Source organism: Chenopodium quinoa, unplaced genomic scaffold (genome assembly GCF_001683475.1).
Source record: "Chenopodium quinoa cultivar QQ74 unplaced genomic scaffold, ASM168347v1, whole genome shotgun sequence".
Classification (NCBI taxonomy): Eukaryota; Viridiplantae; Streptophyta; class Magnoliopsida; order Caryophyllales; family Amaranthaceae; genus Chenopodium; species Chenopodium quinoa.
In genome coordinates, this window is record NW_018742204.1 from 5,871,410 (window position 1) to 5,890,560 (window position 19,151).

The 19,151-nt window shown below is 34.1% G+C and overlaps 1 protein-coding gene across 1 annotated transcript; it reads right to left on the reverse strand.

The window, feature by feature from the left end:
• Window positions 1–565: 565 nt before the first annotated feature.
• Window positions 566–1,894, reverse strand: LOC110712855. The gene is made up of 3 exons (XM_021891599.1): window positions 1,055–1,894; window positions 682–927; window positions 566–595 (listed from the first exon to the last, which is right to left on the reverse strand). Exons 1-3 carry the CDS (start codon window positions 1,892–1,894, stop codon window positions 566–568), a joined length of 1,116 nt encoding a protein of 371 aa, XP_021747291.1.
• Between the last annotated feature and the right edge of the window lie 17,257 nt (window positions 1,895–19,151).

The following is a 19,151-nucleotide window of genomic DNA, read 5'->3' on the forward strand; positions in this document are numbered from 1 at the left end:
ACCTCATATTCACCTCTTCCTGCGGGGTATGCATTGCATTGTCTTGAATCCTTTGTTAGGACCCTAACTTGAGCAAGAATATTAGGACATACTCCATCATCTTTCCAATCCTCACATAATTGTTGCCTAGTTGCATGTCTAACCCTTGCGATTCTTCTAACACCTACATATGATGACACAAGTTGATGTAAGATTTACATGTCATTTAAAAAAGTAAATAAGTCAAGTTAAATTAATTACCTTCAAGAAGTGTCAGGATTGGGTAAGTCCTTTCAACGCCTATAGTGTTATTAAAACTCTCTACAAAGTTGTTTGTGTTCTCATCTGAGCATAATTGAGGATCAAACCTCCATTTAGTCCACCTTTCCATTGGTCCAATCTCTTTAAGCCACTTCACAGCACCTAAGCCTCCATACTTCTGAATTTGCTCCATTGACTTTCTAAATGTGAACACAGAGCATGCATTTGCAACTCCCCAAAAAAGTTTGTGCATCAATACTCCGGGGTAATCTTTCTTAAAGTTTTTGCACAAATGTCTAGCACAGTATCTCCTTGGAACCTTGGCCTAAACCTCATCCAATGAAGGGTCAATACCCTAAGAGATCAACAAATGCAAAGACAAGGTTAAAATAGCAAATAATTATGTATCATAAAAAAAAAATGTAAAAATCCACACAATACCTTTTGCCTATCTGATATTATCGTCCATTCATCTCTTCCATCATTAGTCAAGATGTTCTTTAAGTGATGAAAAAACCAAGTCCAACTAGTCTTATTCTCGGAGTCAACCACTGCAATAGCAATCGGAAATATCTCATTATTTGGATCAAGAGACACGACACTTAAAAGGATTCCGCCATAGTTGCCCTTAAGGTGACATCCATCAACCCCAACAAGACCTCGACATCCATTCAATAACCCCCTAAACTGTGCAGCAAAGCTTATGAAGATTGACTTGAATTGTAGTGGTCTCCCAGGCTCTTCAAGTTCTTTCCATGTACAAAAAGCTATGGATCCTGGATTTCTTTTCTTTTATTAACTCACAATAGAATACAAGGTTTTTATAAGATTCATCATGCCCCCCTTGAATAATATGCAACGCTTTGGCCTTCATCTTGTAAATTGTAGAGGTAGCCATAGTCACTCCGTACCTCTCCCATAGCAAAGCATTCATAGCTTTCCCCTTAATATCTGGGCTGGCCCTAATGTCCTCAAGAAGTTTTGTAGCAGCCCGGTCACAATTACACATTGGGTTGTTAACCAAGGGGTCACATTTATGTCCTTCTCTAATGCTTTTAATTGCCCAAGTGTGCTCATCTGGCAGTTTACTTGCATGAATTCTCCAAGAGCATCTCAAATCAGCACATTCTGCAGTGTACCTGTCATTATCAGCTTTTTTGACCACTAGTGAGAATCCCTCTTGCACACAAAAGTCTCTAAGGACATCTCTAAAATGGTCTTTATCCATGAATAATTGCCATGCTCTTAACCTTATCCTTCCAATGTCAGCATCATCATAAACCTCCCCATTTCTATACATCCTTGACAAATACCCACCGTCATCTTCATATACATCACCTCTCACACTAAAAGGTTCCCATCCACCATCCACATAATTTTCCTTAAGCAGTTTCGTTGTATTCTCCTCAGCGTCAAAGTCAAAATCAAGTAAATGGTCACTTCCTTCATCGGACTCTAAAGGTTCATACTCATAATCACTCTCACTACCACTACTACTACCGTTCTCATGTACTTCAACCATTTCCCGACCGACAATTGTGCGCTCCCTATCCCTAAACCTAGTCCTTGAACCGGAAACCTCTTGTGTTTCCACCTCTGTGTTGTCATTAGTAGGGTTCCATAATCCCTTGTGGATAGCTGTTGTTTTGGGCATCTTCTTACCATGAGTGAAAACACAAGGCCTACATGACTTAGGTTTTGGGGTAACAATATTAAGATTTGTGGTTGTAACTTTTGGGTCGGGTAGTGGTGAGTTGTTCACTTGTGATAAGGATTCAAACTCATCAAGGGAAATAGGAATGTGATAGGCTTATCGCGTACCTAACAAAAATAACCTAACTATTCCTTCTAACTATGTAGTAGGGCAAGTAAGGATCGAATCCCAAGAGACTATGGTTCATTCAATTAATCAGACTCAATTAATCACTAAGCACGTCACCAATCAATAATGGATGATAATAATCAACTAATATATTAAATAACACAATTAACTAGAGGAAATATTAATCAATAAACTAAAGCATCCAAGATCAAGCATCACCACGATTATGATTGATAAACTAATAAATCTACCCCCAATATATAAATCAATTGACAAGAAGAAAAGCAATCCCTAATAATAATACCAAAGGTCTCTTCCGAGTTATCAATGGCTTCCCAAATTAACTATCAAGCCTACTTCCGTGGAATCAAGCGAATAAGGGACATTAAACACCATGCCTAGATTCCTAATTATTCAATCATCTACTTCCGTGATGATCTTCAAACCCTTAATTGAAATAACCTAATCCCGTTAATACCCAACTTCCGTTGCAATAAGAACAAAGGGATGATAACAATACTAATTATCCCTAATCTAGTATTGGCATAAACACAATCAATTAAGCATGTCAATTGGGATTATTATTGGGGAATTTAAAGATCTACTTTATACATCAATCATAATCGGGCTTAGCAAGATCCCGGATTAAGGAAACTACTCACAAATCATAATTAAATCAAAAACAAGATCTAATAGAGAACACATAATTAAAGAACTATAAAATAAATAAAAGAGATGGAAAGTAAGAAATACCAAATACTTCAATTGATGATCTTGAATTCTTGAGGAACAATTAATAAAACTAGGATTAAAGATTGAAATTGCTTAAGAAAATAAAACTAGGGTTCTTGAGAGTTTTCTAGGGCTTAAGGAGAAAACTAATGAAAAACTAACTGTCTAAAAGTTAATTACAAAAGGGTATTTATACCCCCAAAAGATAATATTTCGGAAAAATAAGAAAATACGCGTTCTTGAGCTTTGCCCGGTCTGACCGGGCGGACCTCGCCCGATCGGGCGGAGGAAGGCTGCGTAAAATACGACAGTTTTCCTTCTTTGCCCGGTCTGACCGGGCGAACCTCGCCCGGTCGGGCGCGCGTAACACGTTTCCAAAATTGCATCTCATAACTTGATTTCTTCATCGCCCGGTCTGACCGGGCGAAGCCTGCCCGATCGGGCGCGCGTTGCACCGTTCAGAATTGGGCTTCTTCCTGTGAACTCCTCATTGCCCGGTCTGCCCGGGCAAGCCATGCCCGGTCGGGCACTCCACATAAATTGCAGTTCTTGGCTATCAACTCTTCCGAATCTACTAAAAACACGTCCAATTGCCTAGAAACGCTTCATATTCCTGAAAAGCTTACTAAAACAATCGAATACACTAAAGAAGAGATTGTTAGCAAGAAATGGCTCCGTAGAGCTCAAAACCATATAAAATTACTAAGTAAAACCGGGGAAAACCATTGTATAAAACACGTATATCAAATTCCCCCAAGCTAAACCTTTGCTTGTCCCTAAGCAAAGCAATGAATAAATAAATCAATACTTCACCCCAAAAGCAATTCAAATCAATAAATACGATTAAAGGTAAACTCGACAGTTATGCATCAAAGTCAACCAATCAAATCCATCTGACTACTCATCCTGTCTGACAATAGTCACATAGAGCAAACCACAAGAGCATATAGAATTCAAGACTAGTGTTCACACACTCAACTCTCATTTATGTGGCGAGTAAAAGATATACTCGATCGCTCTCCATCCAACTCCTTTAAATGTGAACAATGCCCTCCCAAACTCACGCACTCGTGTGTTTAAAGAAAACAAGCACTCAACCTAGCAGTCGACTCGAAATATATCAAATCATTCTTTGCATTGGAAAACAACTAATTTCACATTCACACAACTCTATGCACAAAGGTCAGAAGGTCTTCAAAGCTTGTAATGTAAGGCTAGGATAAAAGGTAGGAAATATTTGGGAAAATGTAAGAGTAAAGCTATGCTTAAGGGAGCCAAAATCCTAATAAATAAAACCAAGGTCAAAATGAATTAATGACCAAATCATCTCCAACACAACTCAACTCTACCAAAAATTCACCAAACATCCAATTATATTAAAAATTTCCAACACTTAAAATTTCACTCATATATACAAAATATAAAATTATAGAACTTGAGTGAACAAACAAACTTTGAACTCTCCTTTTTTTTCTTGAGCAGCCTTCAATTAGAACACTTGAACATTGAAACAATTTTTTCTTTTGCTCTTTCTTTTTCTTTTCTCTCACATTGGAATTTTTTTTTTTTTTCTTTGCACAATAAATTTTCAATTTTTTTTCTTTTTTTTCAATCCACAACAATAAGAACAAATAAGAAACTTCTCAAATCCACCCAAAATTGTGCAAATTACATGCACACTACAACTCCCTCGCCTCACTCACTATTAGCTCCCCAAGCTAAGCTTGGGACTAGTAACCAATGGGGCTTAAATAGGCTTGTAATGTGGCAAAATAAACAATAAAAGGGCACAAGCAACAACATGGGTAGCAAGAAGGGAACAAATGTATCTAATATCGTCTGAAGGCCACCTAGAGGAACAAATGCCTTCGTCCTCCTCAATGTGCATATTAATGAGTCATGCAAACATTACTCAAAGTTATAAACCAATACTCAACTTCATTGACATACCAGGAACTAACACACATTCCTAACCAAATCAACTAGTCAAGCACTATATTTACAAGTAGTTGGGCAAAATTGACTCATGTTAAGACATCCAAGTAATCAAACATCAAATCATGGCTAACCTATCCACAATACTCGTCATCATATACCAAGAATTAAAACAATTTTCATGAATGGGGCACAGGGAAGCATGATTTATTATTCATTGGATCGTATTTTTTGTATGTTTTTTTTTTTTTTTTTTTTTTTAAAAAACAACTAAAATAACTACACTAAAATAAAACAAGAGAGATAAGGAGAGAGAGAGTACCACATGTACGAAGCAACTCCCCCAAGCTAAATGCGGCAATGGCCTCATTGCAGCTTAAGGAGAGCATAGGAATCTCGACGGCTCCTCAAAAAGAATCGGGTTGCCTCCCGCAAGCGCTTGTTTAGAAGGTCATTAGCTTGACCGTATTCATCCTCATTGAGTTTGTGGTGAGGAAGAGAATGTGATATCTGACTTTTCTTCAATAGGATCTCCCGCTCGATAGTGCTTCACCCTTTGTCCATTGACTTTGAAGGTGCCCCCGGTGTTGTTCCATAATTCAATGGTGCCATAAGGATATGCTTTGTAGACCGTGAAAGGGCCCGACCATCTTGACCTGAGTTTCCCTGGAAATAGTTTCAACCTTGAATTGAATAGAAGGACTTGCTCTCCTTCTTTCACAGAATTTGGAGGGGGAAGTTTCTCTATTACCTCTACTTTGGCTTTGTCCACCTCAATCCCTTTGTTTGAAACTACATGGCCTAAAACGATTCCCTGTTGTACCATAAAATGGCACTTCTCCCAGTTCAATATCAGATTGACATCCTGGCATCTATGGAGCACCTTTGTTAGATTTTCAAGACAAATATCGAAAGATGAACCATAAACAGAAAAATCATCCATAAAAACTTCCATAGAATTTTCTATGAGACCTGAGAAAATAGCCATCATACACCGTTGGAACGTGGCTGGGGCATTACACAGTCCAAATGGCATTCTGCGATATGCGAAGGTGCCATATGGACATGTGAATGTAGTCTTTTCCTGATCACAAGGGCGGATGGGGATTTGAAAAAAAACCGGAATATCCATCCAAGTAACAGAAAAAGGAATGGTTAGCCAATCGTTCGAGCATTTGATCAATGAAAGGCAAGGGGAAATGATCTTTACGGGTGGCTTTATTTAATTTTCTGTAATCAATGCACATCCGCCACCCTGTAACAGTTCTTGTGGCAACAGGCTCGCCTTTGTCATTCTTGACAACTGTCATACCTCCTTTCTTTGGTACTACTTGTACAGGACTAACCCACTTACTATCTGAGATAGGGTAGATTATTCCTGCAGCAAGCAATTTGAGAACCTCTTTCTTGACTACCTCCATCATAGTTGGGTTTAGTCTTCTTTGAGGTTCTCTAGAGGAGGCATGATCGTCCTCAAGAATGATCTTATGCATACAAAAAGAGGGATTAATACCCTTGATATCATCAATGGTATACCCAATAACATTTCTATATTTTCTTAAAACAGCGAGAAGTTTCTCTAATTCAATGTTATTAAGCTCAGCATTAACAATAACAGGGTATGTATTTTTGGGACCAAGATATGCATATTTAAGATTAGATGGAAGGGGTTTCAACTCTACCTCGGGAGGCGTTGAACTCTCCCCAACACTCGATGTACTAAGGACTTCCTTGACTGGAGCGATGATTGGATTAGCTTTTGCGTCTTCTAGTAGCCTCGTGTACTCCCTTACTTCCCAATCTTCATCATGGATACTTCCTATCAACACCGTTTCAAGAGCATCTTCCTTTTTGATCAGGGGAAGTTGTTCTTGTTGTAGATCATCGAGGACATCCACTTGACAAATAGTCTCACCCATAGACGGATTTCCCATAGCATTCAGTAATGAATACTCCATTTTCTCATCCCCTACTTCAAATGTTATTTTCCCATTCTTCATGTCAATAATTGCACCTGCAGTAGCTAAGAATGGTCTACCAAGAATAATAGGGACATGGGCATCTTCTTCCATTTCCATAACAACAAAATCACATGGAATAAAGAATTTACCAACTCGCAATGGAACATCTTCAAGTATACCGAGGGGAAATTTAACTGACCTGTCTGCAAGTTGCAGAGATATCCTTGTAGGCTTTAGCTCACCCATTTGAAGCTTTTCGCAGATGGAGAGCGGCATAAGGCTTACACTTGCACCAAGATCGCATAGCGCTCTATTGATCTCTATATCTCCCAGCTTCACTGGGATTGAATAGCTGCCTGGATCACCTAGTTTCTTAGGAAGAGTGTTTTGCAGAATGGCACTACATTCTGCAGTTAGAGAAACAGTAGCATTCTCTGCAAGCTTTTTCTTGTTAGATAGCATGTCTTTCAAAAACTTTGCATAAGAAGGCATTTCAGAAATTGCATCCAAGAACGGTATATTAATGTGAAGTTTCTTAAGGATGTCTAGAAATTTACCGTACTTTTTCTCTAACTTAGCCTGGGCTAACCTCTGTGGAAAAGGGACGCTTGGAATGTATTCCCGTGGCTTTTCTTGAACATCATTCCTTGGAATTGGGCTGTCTGGATCTCGCGCCCGGTCGGGCAGTGATTGCCCGGTCTGACCGGGCGAAGAAGAGCTGCTTATGTTCTTTTGTTTGTCTGGAATTTCTTCGTGCGCCCGATCGGGCGGACTTTGCCCGGTCTGACCGGGCGAAGAAGAAATTCGCACATTCCCCTGTTTTTCGTCGACTGCTTCTCGCGCCCGATCGGGCGGACCTTGCCCGGTCTGACCGGGCGAAGAAGAATTTTGCAAAATCCCCTGTTTTTCGTCGACTGCTTCTCGCGCCCGATCGGGCGGACCTTGCCCGGTCTGACCGGGCGAAGAAGAACTTTGCCGATTTCCCTGTTTTTCACTCATTCCCTCAATATCTATCGTTGATGGTTCCCTTACGGGAAGGCCTTCCAACTGTTTTCCACTCCTTAAAATTACAGCATTCATGTGCCCCTTTTGTGGTTGCTCTGTTTGGCCAGGAAACGTACCCGGTGTTTTTGAAGATTGGCCGACTTGATGAGCAAGTTGGCTTATTTGATTTTCCATGAGCTTATTCTGGGCTTGTAACTGTTGGATGGAATTATTTGTGGTGTTGATGAAGTTCTCCATCATTAGTTCGAGATTGGATTTTTGAGGGGGTGGTTGCATGGGTTGCATGGGTTGTTGTACTAGGGGTGGTCTTGGTTGGAAACCAGGTGGATTATAATTGTTGTTTCGAGGTGGGGGCGGAGGTGGATTTTGCTGAGCTTGGGTGTTTTTGTATGAGAAGTTTGGGTGATTCTTCCAACCTTCATTATAAGTATTAGAATGGGGATCGTATGGTCTTTTAGGGTTGGAATTGTAGAAGGCATTGGCTTCCTCAATTGATACCTCATTCGAATTTCGTGGGCAATTAGGTGCGATGTGACCTTGAGTATTACACATTTGACAAGTTTCTAGCACATTATTGGAAGATCCAGTTTGTAGTCTATCGAACTTGCTTGAAAGTGCCTGCACAGAACTAGTTAAAAGAGTTAGAGCATCAACATCTAATTTACCTCCTTTCTTGACATTATTTCGGCCGCCTGGGTGATAGTTGTCATTGGCTGACATCTTCTCAACCAGCTCCTTTGCTTCGGTTGGATTTTTAGTTAGAAGGGAGCCTCCAGATGCGGCGTCGATATAGATCCGGAACTCATGGGTTAGACCATTATAGAATGTTTGGATTAACATCCATTCAGGTATGCCATGATGGGGGCACTGTCTCTGTAACCTCTTGAATCTCCTCCATGCGTCATATAAGGATTCTTCATCTGATTGCCTGAAAGTGGATAGCTCGTTCCTTAATCTTGCAGTCTTTTCTTGTCCCAAGAACTTGACCAGAAAAGCTTTTACTAGTTTATCCCATGTATCAAAGGAACCAGAACCCTCATCTCTTAACCATTCCTTCGCCCTATCCCGTAATGAGAATGGAAAAAGGCGAAGTCTAAGAGCATCATCTGTAACACCATTCAGCTTCATAGTGTCACACTTTTCCAAGAAACCATCTATATGATTCACTGGGCAATCAAGAGGTGTGCCAGCAAATGAATCATTGGATATGAATTGAATAAATTGCGGTTTCAATTCAAAATTCTGAGCGGTGATAGGTGGTCTAATAATGCTAGAAAGGAGTCCGGTTGTTGTGTCAGGGATACCGTACTCCAAAAGAGACTTTGTTGCTTGGTCTTCCATATTTCTGTTACCTGCTCTTCTTCTACCTCTTCGTCTTCTTGCAGTCGCTTCAATTTCTGAATCGAGAGGCACTAAGTCGTCTGACCCTGAGTGACGTGTTTGCATACAACAAAGAACTAGGCAAAGAACATCAAAAACACAGGAGACAATAGCCGAAGCAACAAACAACGCTTAGTATAAACGAATCACGAAAAATCAATATGAAACCGTTAGTCCCCGGCAACGGCGCCAAAATTTGATAGGCTTATCGCGTACCTAACAAAAATAACCTAACTATTCCTTCTAACTATGTAGTAGGGCAAGTAAGGATCGAATCCCAAGAGACTATGGTTCATTCAATTAATCAGACTCAATTAATCACTAAGCACGTCACCAATCAATAATGGATGATAATAATCAACTAATATATTAAATAACACAATTAACTAGAGGAAATATTAATCAATAAACTAAAGCATCCAAGATCAAGCATCACCACGATTATGATTGATAAACTAATAAATCTACCCCCAATATATAAATCAATTGACAAGAAGAAAAGCAATCCCTAATAATAATACCAAAGGTCTCTTCCGAGTTATCAATGGCTTCCCAAATTAACTATCAAGCCTACTTCCGTGGAATCAAGCGAATAAGGGACATTAAACACCATGCCTAGATTCCTAATTATTCAATCATCTACTTCCGTGATGATCTTCAAACCCTTAATTGAAATAACCTAATCCCGTTAATACCCAACTTCCGTTGCAATAAGAACAAAGGGATGATAACAATACTAATTATCCCTAATCTAGTATTGGCATAAACACAATCAATTAAGCATGTCAATTGGGATTATTATTGGGGAATTTAAAGATCTACTTTATACATCAATCATAATCGGGCTTAGCAAGATCCCGGATTAAGGAAACTACTCACAAATCATAATTAAATCAAAAACAAGATCTAATAGAGAACACATAATTAAAGAACTATAAAATAAATAAAAGAGATGGAAAGTAAGAAATACCAAATACTTCAATTGATGATCTTGAATTCTTGAGGAACAATTAATAAAACTAGGATTAAAGATTGAAATTGCTTAAGAAAATAAAACTAGGGTTCTTGAGAGTTTTCTAGGGCTTAAGGAGAAAACTAATGAAAAACTAACTGTCTAAAAGTTAATTACAAAAGGGTATTTATACCCCCAAAAGATAATATTTCGGAAAAATAAGAAAATACGCGTTCTTGAGCTTTGCCCGGTCTGACCGGGCGGACCTCGCCCGATCGGGCGGAGGAAGGCTGCGTAAAATACGACAGTTTTCCTTCTTTGCCCGGTCTGACCGGGCGAACCTCGCCCGGTCGGGCGCGCGTAACACGTTTCCAAAATTGCATCTCATAACTTGATTTCTTCATCGCCCGGTCTGACCGGGCGAAGCCTGCCCGATCGGGCGCGCGTTGCACCGTTCAGAATTGGGCTTCTTCCTGTGAACTCCTCATTGCCCGGTCTGCCCGGGCAAGCCATGCCCGGTCGGGCACTCCACATAAATTGCAGTTCTTGGCTATCAACTCTTCCGAATCTACTAAAAACACGTCCAATTGCCTAGAAACGCTTCATATTCCTGAAAAGCTTACTAAAACAATCGAATACACTAAAGAAGAGATTGTTAGCAAGAAATGGCTCCGTAGAGCTCAAAACCATATAAAATTACTAAGTAAAACCGGGGAAAACCATTGTATAAAACACGTATATCAGAATGGCTTCATCATATTTAATGTGGGGAGGAGTTTCAAGAGTGTCAAGTGTCACATTTGTTTGATTTTGTGAAAGAAAAATATGAGGTGGAAAAGTTGATAACTCCTCCAACATTGCGGGTAACCTTCGAACATATATTTTCTGCCTACTAGTGCTAGGTTGTGAGGTATTAGGTTGGACAGTTGGTGTATTGTTCACCTTCACTTGCATTGCCAAATTCCAAATGAAAGAAGGTTGTGTCAAACAACCAACCCACAAATCAATACTCTTCTTCCCAATATCTTCAAACATTTTCAATAAGCTTTTATCATTAGTAAGGTCAATTTTTTTTTTTCCTAGCACAATAGTATATGCTTGGGTACAGGGGAAAAACAAAACCTTTCTTTGAGAACTCATCACACATATCATTGATCACATCAAGTAGCACACATTGATCAACATCATCAACCACAACATCGACAACATTACCATCATGATTAATTCTTAACACCCTCCTATCCATTCTGCATCAAATTCGTAAACAAACCATGTACAAACAACTTAAATTGCTAACAAGAAACCATAAAATTCAATATATACTTGTAAACCACAACAACTCCACTCAAAAAAATTTAGACATTCAACATAGCAAACATAAAGTACGCATGCAAGAAGTTTACACTGATAATCAACCCAACAACGAACTACTATTGTTAAATTTACCAATTCTTTTGGTTAATGTAATCAATTTTAATTATTGTAAACATAAGATAACAAGAAGTTAACTATCAATTTTGGATGAAAAAAAATTGTTCGATCATACCTTTGCCACAACGAAGAACACCAAAATTTCTGATCGAAAAAAGCAAAGAAGAATTCTGGATATATATGTTAGTATATATTAATCAATCCTTATTAGCTTCGAATTTTCGAGTAAAAATCTTAGGGTTTGTAGCAATTGGGAATTCAATGAGATAGTCGTTTTTAATCAAACAGGGGCGCGCGAGAGAAGGAATTTGAGGGGTTTGATCAGAATGAGGTTTTATTTTGTATTTATGTCCTCTAATAAATTAGAAATTAACTAAGGTGGGTGGTTAATTTAACTACTAGTTAATTATCATCAACAAAAACGCTTATAAAGGGCAAATATTAAACAATAATACATAAAATAATTAATAATTAATAATTAATAATTAACAATTAACAATTAACAATTAATAATTAATAATTAATAATTAATAATTAACAATTAATAATTAATAATTAATAATTAATAATTAATAATTAATAATTAATAATTAATAATTAATAATTAATAATTAATAATTAATAATTAATAATTAATAATTAATAATTAATAATTAATAATTAATAATTAATAATTAATAATTAATAATTAATAATTAATAATTAATAATTAACAATTAATAATTAACAATTAACAATTAACAATTAACAATTAACAATTAACAATTAACAATTAACAATTAACAATTAACAATTAACAATTAATAATTAATAATTAATAATTAATAATTAATAATTAATAAATTAATAATTAATAATTAATAATTAATAATTAATAATTAATAATTAATAATTAATAATTAATAATTAATAATTAATAATTAATAATTAATAATAATAATAATTAATAATTAATAATTAATAATTAATAATTAATAATTAATAATTAATAATTAATAATTAATAATTAATAATTAATAATTAATAATTAATAATTAATAATTAATAATTAATAATTAATAATTAATAATTAATAATTAATAATTAATAATTAATAATTAATAATTAATAATTAATAATTAATAATTAATAATTAATAATTAATAATTAATAATTAATAATTAATAATTAATAATTAATAATTAATAATTAATAATTAAATAATTAATAATTAATAATTAATAATTAATAATTAATAATTAATAATTAATAATTAATAATTAATAATTAATAATTAATAATTAATAATTAATAATAATAATTAATAATTAATAATTAATAATTAATAATTAATAATAATAATTAATAATTAATAATTAATAATTAATAATTAATAATTAATAATTAATAATTAATAATTAATAATTAATAATTAATAATTAATAATTAATAATTAATAATTAATAATTAATAATTAATAATTAATAATTAATAATTAATAATTAATAATTAATAATTAATAATTAATAATTAATAATTAATAATTAATAATTAATAATTAATAATTAATAATTAATAATTAATAATTAATAATTAATAATTAATAATTAATATTTAATATTTAATATTTAATATTTAATGTTTAATAATTAATATTTTTTGAACCATAAATTATTAGTATTTAATTTTTTTTGAATTAGTATTTAATAGTTAATAATTAATTATTATTATTCAATAATTAGTTTTATAATGGAGTAATATTAGTAATTTATAGTATATTATTATTTATAATTATCAATTTATTACTTATATACCATTATTGTTAATTAATAACCAATAATTAATTAATTTGAATTATAACTAATTATTATAAAACTTATTGTAAATAATTAATAATTAATTTATAATTATTATTACCAATAATTTATTATTTTAATTAATATTAAAGTACTATATTAGTTCATTAGTGTTGATATAGTTTAACAACAGCTAGCACCCAACAGCCAATTTACCAAACACTAAAACTTTAGTCAAAAAGCCAACTCAAAAGCCAATCTTTGTTTCTTTCCTCACCTTCCTCCATCTCTGTTTCTTCTTCATTTTATCTTTTTCTTAGGATTTCTGTCAACTAATGTATTGTGGTGTTGTATTTTCGTCAAAGTTTGGTATTAATGGTCAAATTCGACCATAAAAATTCCAGATCTGGAGTTTTTATGGTCGAATTTGACCATATAAACCTAAAGAGGAAGAAAAATTGTGAAAGGTATGTATTTTTTCTCTGAATTTTTATTATATTTTTGTTTATTCTCAATTTTTGTTGTTTATTTTGTTCTCTAATTTCCATGATTGTTCTATTTTTTTCCGATTTTTGTTTGTGTTTTTGTTTGAGTTTTGGTTCGATTTTTGTGTGTTTTTGTTTGAGTTTTGGTTCGAATTTTTGTTGATTTTGTTCAAATAGTGGTTTGATTTTTGTCGAAATTGTGTGATTGTTCAAATTTTTGTGGGTTTTTTTAGTTGATTTTTTGTTCAAATTTTTCTTAGTGTTTGTGGGTTTGATTTGTGTTCGTATTTTTTCCTGATTTTTATTTAATTTTTGTGCATTTTATTTGTGGGTTAAATTGTTTTAATTAATTTATGTTGTTTTTTTTTCGATTTGTTGTTTGATTTTTGTAAATTTGTTCGAAATTATGTGGGTTGTTTTTGTTGATTTAATTGGATTTTTTTGTTGGTTCAATTTCTGGGTTGATTTTTTTGATAAATTTATGTTTTTTTGGGTTAAGAGTGGGTGGGTGGTGGTGGGTATTGATGGTTGAAGGTGGGCGAAGGTGGTGGTGGGTAGATGGCGGCGGATAGTGGTTGTTTAGGGTGGGCAGTGGTGGTGGCATGGGTAGGTGGGATCTAGTTTCGGTGGATCTGGGTCAAGGGTGAGTGGGTCTGTTTTCCTTTTTTTTTTTTTTTGTTTTTTTAAAAACTTTTAGCGACCGCTTATGACGGTCGCTAATTTCAAGATTTGCAACCGTTTCATAAAGCGGTCGCAATTATTATTATTTGCGATCGTTTTCTTAACGGTCGTTGAAAATAGTAAAAACGGTCGCAAAAAATCTGCGACCGTCAAAACGGTCGTAATTTTGTTTTTTTGCGACCAAGAGAATAACGACCGCCATGTTACGACCGTTGACGGTCGCAATTATATTTTGTGACCGTTTTTGCTATTTTCTGCGACCGTTTGAGGCGGTTGCAATTTGGCTGAATTTTAGTAGTGTGCGTGTTTAAGTCAAAGACAAGTCCCCTAGTAAGTCCACCAATGTCAGCTTCAATAGGTCCATCCTCGTCTGGCGGCACGTTCAAATCGATTCCCGAAGGCATGGCTTAATTTGGCAATGATGCAAAAAAGTCCCATATTTTCTCTGTTTTTTTTTTATTTTTTTATTTTTTTGGTAATCTAGCAGTAATAAAATGAACGGTGATTATGGTGGAATATTTTTGGCTTCATTTGTTTTTATAGCCAGGTCCGTTGAATTAGAATTGGAGGGAATATGAAATTTTCAGTCAGACTTTAAAAAAAAGTCAGGATCCTTGTGCCCAATTTTAATGAATATGATTGGCTTTAATTTTCAATTAGAAGCATGTTATTGGTCCTTTTTTTGCAAAGGATTGATGACATTGCATCATTAATCTGTCTTTGTTTTACTCAAAGACATCATTTAATGGTTTGTATTTCCCATTGAAATATTTCATTATTGTTATTTGTCTTATTCTTTTCTCCTTAATTCCCATGTAATTTTACAAACAGGAATGTAATTTAGGGACAGAGGGAGTAAGTGAACTGAATAGAGTTGCGATAAATTATTTAATTATGAGAAAGAAATTAGGAATTGAAATGAAATGATTGAAGCTAAATTAAATTAAATTAAGTTGAATACAACAAACCCTTAAAGTCCTATTTTTATATTCGAACTAGATGATTTTAAAATAGATTTCACAAAAGATAATTTTTTTTTATAAAATTTTGATTTAAATTATATATAATTTGTAATGCGACCTTATTAAGATTTTTTAAAAAAAAAATTAAATCTATTTTTTTAAACCGTGATACATAAAATTATCTCTCAAATCTCAAAAAAATAACGCCTTTGTATATATTATACAAAATTAACATTTAATATTCAATCATAATAATAAATATTAATACTAAGTACAACTATTTTTTTTTAAAAAAAAAACATTGTTTGTAAAATACAAAGAAAATAATTTATGGGAAACTATATGTATATATGTTTAACTAGACTTCTGCCTCAAAAAATTTGAAAAAAAAAAATTAACTAGACTTTTTCAAATTATGTACACAATAAACATAAACCACCTGATTATGCTAGTTTATAATATAAAAGTTGCAAAAAGTCACACCCTGATCAACTTTTAAAAAAGGTTTCTTTGAGTCGGATTGACATTAAATGTGTTCATATAGGATTTAAATAATGTTGAATTTAAAGTGATGATAAAGTGTTATCATTAGATAAACAATGCATAATACTTAATCTTTTATACAAATAAATGATAACCATTATAAGGGTCGCTCGAAGTGTGCCTACGTTAAAGCATGTGGTGAATATGCTTGACACTCTTAGGAAGTGGGAATTACGTATACGATTAGGGCAAGGAAAAAAGGGAGCCGCCAACAAGTTTTTAAGGAACTTGTAAACCGTTTACGGATCATAAAAGGCAACCACGATTAAGGGACAACGATAGGCAACAACGATTGACCCGTGAAGGTTATATCTCATTCATAATCCATGAGATTACTAACTCCATATGGTTCGGAACCACTAAAGGAGGATTGGAGATGATGGTACGAAGTGAGTCATGGAGTCACATTCGCCCGTATTGGCCTCTACTCAATTCTTATAGTGAAAAGTGATTCCTGCGATCTCAAAGGCATGCAAACAAAGATTCAATTTGCTCCAAATTATTATTATGCTAAATTGGTTTAATATTAATGCAACATATAATTCTAAAATATTTATGATCACTTGATTAAACAACAAGATTAAAAAGGACCCTAAACCGGTTGTCCAAATTATCTTATTAGGCGTGATTTTCAATTACATATTCCCTTTAAACATGCAATATGGTGATCATAATAACAATAGAATAAAAATTAATATTGGAAGCAATTTAAAAATAATAGAGTTAGTCAAATAAAATAATAATAATAACCCTAATCATGATACTAGCAACAAGAATAAAAAAAAGAGTTGTAGACACCTAAAAATGTCTCCCCAAAACCAAACCCGATGATGAACAACCTTTCACCGCCATTATTGGTCGGGTTGAGTATTTAATCTTGGAGTGCTTAAATCCATATTTCCATTTCATAAACCAACCCAATTCCTAGCCCATTTCCCCAAACCATAACTTATTTTCCTCTTTTCGTGCCTTTAAACCCAAAATAATTCATTTCGTGTTCTTTAAAATCATTCATTTCGTGTCCTTTTTATAAAAATGTTTGATCCCGTTTATTTTGGTCCATAGTATGGTCCAGTGATTAAATAGTTGTATGAGGTTTGAAAAGAGCTTTCCAACGATATATTATAAGCCCAAATCCGAGTTATAACGAATAAGTTATGGCCAAAATATTAAACTAGCCCAAACCAAACCTAAGCCCACCTTACCTACGACCCAATGATCATGTGGAGGGTCCAAATTATTTGATCCAATTCCTAAACCAATTAGGATTAATAAGAAGCTTCTATAAGTTTCTAAAAGATCTTAATTATCCTTTTTGAAAAGATAAGATTAAATAGTTTGAAATTGAATAAAACTCCTTTTTTTGAAAATCCTATTTATATCCGAATTGAAAGACGTTCAAAGATAGACAGATATTATTTTCGTGTCTTATAGTTTTTATCCAAATTTTATATGGTTAAATATCCCTTGAAATTATCTTTCCAATGATATATTATAATATCAATTCCGAGCTATAACGGAAAAGATATGAATAAAATGTCAAACTCTATCCAAAACTGACACCGTCTCACTATTTCGGCTATATCTTTTGTTCTACAAAATATTTTAATCTAATTTTAATAAGTAGACTTCAAGAGCTTTCCAACCATATCTTATTCATCGTATTCCGATTTTTGGTTCAAAAGATATGATAAAAACAAAAATCGCAAAAAACTGTTGTCTATCGCAAGAATTTTATCCGATTCGAATTCTTATCTTTTTCTTGATTCTTCGACCCTCTTTTTCCCTATAAATAGAGGTCTAATCACCCCTTTTTGAATCATCAACAAGTTTGATCATCAAATCATTCTCTCTCTCTCCCATATTCTAAGCCTTAAACCTATATTTCTAATTACATCATTCTTTCCCTAAGCTTTCCAAGGAGTCTATCCTTAACCCGAGGTTCCGTCCTTAAACCAAGGCGTGAAAGGTACAAATAACTGAGGGTTTGGACCAAATCAACTCTACTTTTTAATTTAATTTCTATTTGCTTTATATTTTTATCGAAGTTACTAACAGTTTATTCATGATGTAGCAATTTAAAGGAACGCGCGGAATGTGAGTAATTAATTTAATTACTCTTATTTTATTTTTATATTGCTAGCATCATGATTAGGTTATTATTATTATTTGATTTGACTAACAATATTATTGTTGAATTGCTTCCAATATTAATGTTTATTCTATTATTTTTATGATCACTATATTGCATGTTTAAAGGGAATATGTAATTGAAAATCACGCCTAATAAGATAATTTGGACAACCGGTTTAGGTTCCTTTTTAATCTTGTTATTAAATCAAGTGATCACAATATTTTAAAATTATGTGTTGCATTAATATTAAACTAATTTAGCTTAATAATATATTGGAACAAATTGAATTTTTGTTTGTATGCCTTTGAGATCGCAGGAATCACTTTTCACTATAAGAATCGAGTAGAGGCCAATACGGGCGAATGTGACTCAATGACTCACTTCGTACCATCATCCCCAATCCTCCTTTTGTGGTTCCGAACCATATGGAGTTAGTAATCTCATGGATTATGAATGGGGTGTAACCTTCACGGGCCAATCGTTGTTGCCTATCGTTGTCCCTTAATCGTGGTTGCCTTTTATGATCCGTGAACGGTTTACAAGTTCCTTAAAAACTTGTTGGCGGCTCCCTACTTTATTTGTCCCTAATCGTTGCCCCTAATCGTAATGTTAATTCCCACTTCCTATGAGTGCCAAGCATATTCACCACATGCTTTTACGTAGGCGCACTTCGAGCGACGCCTACAAGAGTAATTAAGTGAATCAATTTCTCACTTTCCGCGTTTCCTTGAATTGCTACATTATGAATAAACCGTTAGTAACTTCACTAAAAATAAATCAAATGGAAATTAAATTAAATTAAATTAAATCGATAAATAATCAAGAATCCTCCCCAGTAGAGTCGCCAAATTGTAGGCGTCGTTTGAAGTGCGCCTACGTTAAAGCATGTGTGAATATGATTGGCACTCTTAGGAAGTAGGAATTGACATATACGATTAGGGACAAGGAAAGTAGGGAGCCGCCAACAAGTTTTTAAGGAACTTGTAAACCGTTCACGGATCATAAAAGGCAACCACGATTAAGGGACAACAATAGGAAACAACGATTGACCCGTGAAGGTTACACCCATTCATAATCCATGAGATTACTAACTCCATATGGTTCGGAACCACG

Bases quoted from the DNA above. Each gene is read 5' to 3' on its own strand.
- LOC110712855 (XM_021891599.1), bottom strand. From the start codon at position 1,894: ATGCCCAAAACAACAGCTATCCACAAGGGATTATGGAACCCTACTAAT. The intron at 928-1,054 runs GTATTCTATTGT...TTTGCTGCACAG, and splicing joins ATGAATCTTATAAAAACCTT to TTTAGGGGGTTATTGAATGG. The intron at 596-681 runs GTATTGTGTGGA...TTGATCTCTTAG, and splicing joins TAATATCAGATAGGCAAAAG to GGTATTGACCCTTCATTGGA.